General features: G+C 46.1%; 1 protein-coding gene across 1 annotated transcript; it reads left to right on the forward strand.

Annotated features, from left to right (window-relative positions):
• Positions 1-927: 927 nt before the first annotated feature.
• LOC107669001 (G-protein coupled receptor 12-like) lies at positions 928-3,176 on the forward strand. Its single transcript, XM_016461095.1, has 3 exons — positions 928-948; positions 1,030-1,344; positions 2,148-3,176. The coding sequence occupies exon 3, from the start codon at positions 2,150-2,152 to the stop codon at positions 3,146-3,148; it is 999 nt and encodes a 332-aa protein (XP_016316581.1). The 5' UTR covers positions 928-948; positions 1,030-1,344; positions 2,148-2,149; the 3' UTR covers positions 3,149-3,176.
• Positions 3,177-3,202: the final 26 nt, after the last annotated feature.

Raw genomic sequence — 3,202 nt, forward strand, 5'->3', positions numbered from 1 at the left:
TTTGAGAAAAGTATGAGGGTGATGATGTAATAGCTTACCCACAATGCTGTGCGGAGAAAATGAATGGGGGAGTGAGAGTGAAGATGATTGGTGGGAGCTCCCATCAATGAATAGCCATCGCAGAGCCAATGCTCAAGCAATGTTGAGACTTATTGTAATTCTGATCATGGCTGCTTATTCATAAGATTGTCTGTCAGGGAAAATGCAATGAAATCTCTGTGGCTCTATTTTCAGCACACAAACAAAACCCAATTTCATTGCATTGTTCGTTTGAACCTGTACAGTTCCTTGTCCAGTTTTTGTTTTGCACATTGTGCACAGGCTTTTGTGAGACATCAGAACAGCCCCAAGTGTTGCAGCAGGTAAAATCGGTATGCCATATACTGCTACAAAACGAATTATTACGATCGTCTGCCAGTATTTGCTAGCAGATGCACAATTCAAGGAAATGTGACTTTCTAACATTAAACAGCCTAAGACATCTGCTGTTGGGAGTATTTGACAGAGTCCTCATAGTGGAAGACGCACGCGCCACCGAACACTCATTTAGCTCTTGAATGAAACACACTTACCCCTTTCACCACTTACAATCCGTCTTAAAAACAAAAATAACCGGTACATTAGATATCTGATTCGATATACTAGATAATTATCACGATTTTAAATATTTTTCTAGGATTTTCGGGTGTCCATATGTTGCGTAATAATATCTCGTAAAAGACACATGAATGTCGTAAGAGGGAGACGTGAGATGTAACAATAGAGACGCGTAAAGTAGACTTATCTGGATGCTTAAAACAAGTGAGAGCGGTGCTCTGGCTTTGTGTGAGCAGGACAGTTTGGTGTTGTCGGTAATCAAACAAAAAAGAAGAAAGAATCGTGTTGTTTTAAGCAAAGCGCGGCCGGCGACATTGGGTCCGGTAAAGGGGGGGACACGACACGACACGAGTGAGACGCGCTCGTCTCTTGTACTTTATATTTGGATTCGTGTTGTCTGAACGTGTTTTATGATTAATATTCCGTCCACAGCATCTCACAGACTCGATCATGACTGTTGTGAGGACTCCTGACGTCAGAGGGGAGAATCATCGGTGAGGTCCAATGAGGGGAATATCAAGCGAGGCATTAGCCATGCTAACCGACGAGCACCTCGCCTTTCCACGGGACTTGACCCGCCAAAGATGACGAGTTTACTCAACTACGTGAAATAAAGGGCATTTTAGTTTTTCTTTTATGTTGTTCTCCGTCTCGTTCCCCCTCCATCTCCATCTCCTCTCGTATGACAGGCACGGACTGCTCGCGAGCTCGGGGGAGAAAAAGGCATTGCAGCTTCATGGCACTGAGGTACCGTCAACTGATGCGCACTTGTGCTTTCTTTTGTGAGAAACTGCCTTAGTTAAACGTGTCATTAAATTGCGATGATTGTTTTTCAACGGGCACCAGTCTATTTGAACGAATTGCCGGAGGGTTGACCTCTCCGAGTCCTTTGCAGTCTTTTCTTGGTCAGTTTATATATAGCCAGGTTTGTGAGGTGGAAATTTATTAATGAATGAGTTAAAATGTGTCTGCTGCTACGGCGTCAGGCAAAAGCGCATCATTGTAGATTCTGGAAGCATATAAACGATGCCTTCGTAAGAGACCCGTGCACTGAGGTGGCGCTTCTTATTTTTAGACAATTGCTAAAAATAGAAACAAAGTGAAGTGCGTGCGTTTTGTCGGGACTGGTGCTTAATTAATAGGCTTTTTGCGATGAAATGCACATGCAGCAGTAAACTAAGCGAAATATTGTGTATTTGCAGCTCGTCTGGATGCAATTTGCTACATTGTTTTGCTGCTTCAAAACGTGCTTATTAAGTGCTCAACGACTATTCAATTTCTAATTAACCACAAATCAACACTTTACCAGCTATCTGAAAATTCTAGCTAATGACAAAATTTGTAAATACATATCCTACTTAGCCTAATAATTAAATTCTTGACTGCCTAAAAATAAGAGACTGTTTTATCAGGTTTGGGGGCTTCAGGCATATTTCTTTTGACAGATACTCTATTCCCACTGCCTTTCTACTGACATACACATTCTCTCTTATCTTCACTACCGCACCCCTCTCTCTTTCACCCCCCTCCCTCCCTCCCCCCACCATCAGCTATGATTCACTCTCTTGCAGCAGCAATGAGCAACCAACTTCAAAACACCTCTTCCCTCTCCACGGCGGGCACGTGGAATCTCCTGGATGTGCGGAACTCATCACCGGTGCGAACGGCAGAGCTGAGGCCGCTTCCCGTTAGCCCGTGGGACATTGCGCTGTGTGTGACGGGCACGCTCATCTCCTGCGAGAATGCAATCGTGATCGCTATCCTGTTCTACACGCCCACCTTGAGAGCCCCCATGTTCATTCTGATAGGGAGCCTCGCGTTTGCAGACCTGCTCGCAGGACTCGGCCTCATTCTCAATTTCGTCTTCATCTATATGCTGAACACGGAGTTTGTAACTCTGATCTCCGTTGGCTTGCTGATCGCCGCCTTTTCTGCATCTGTGCTCAACATCCTGGCCATCACGGTGGATCGCTACTTGTCCCTCTACAACGCTCTGACCTACCACACGGAACGCACGGTGACATTCACCTATGTCATGGTGGTTCTCATTTGGCTGGTGTGCATCATCCTGGGCCTACTGCCAGTGCTCGGCTGGAACTGCCTCAGAGACGAGGCCAGCTGCAGTATCTGCCGGCCGGTCACCAAGAACAATGCTGTGGTACTTGCTGTGACGTTCTTGCTGGTGTTTGCCCTCATGATGCAGCTTTACCTACAGATCTGTAAGATTGCCTTCCGCCATGCGCAGCAAATCGCTGTTCAGCACCAGTTCATGGCCATTTCCACCACAAAAGGTGTATCCACGCTCTCCGTCATCCTCTGCACCTTTGCTGCATGTTGGATGCCCTTCGCCATGTATTCGATTGTGGCAGACTCCAGCTACCCGATGATCTACACGTATGCAACAGTGCTGCCGGCAACATGCAACTCTGTCATAAACCCAATCATATACGCTTACAGAAATCCGGACATCCAGAAATCCCTGTGGCTAGCCTGCTGCGGATGCGTGCCGTCCAACTTCTCCTTGCGGCCAAGGACATCGAGTGATGTATAGGTCGGACTCACATAATTCGTTTGTACTGTGTCAGTGTTAATGATATGATGTCCT

Source organism: Sinocyclocheilus anshuiensis, unplaced genomic scaffold, assembly GCF_001515605.1.
Source record: "Sinocyclocheilus anshuiensis isolate Anshui unplaced genomic scaffold, SAMN03320099.WGS_v1.1 scaffold337, whole genome shotgun sequence".
In the NCBI taxonomy this organism is placed as follows: domain Eukaryota; kingdom Metazoa; phylum Chordata; class Actinopteri; order Cypriniformes; family Cyprinidae; genus Sinocyclocheilus; species Sinocyclocheilus anshuiensis.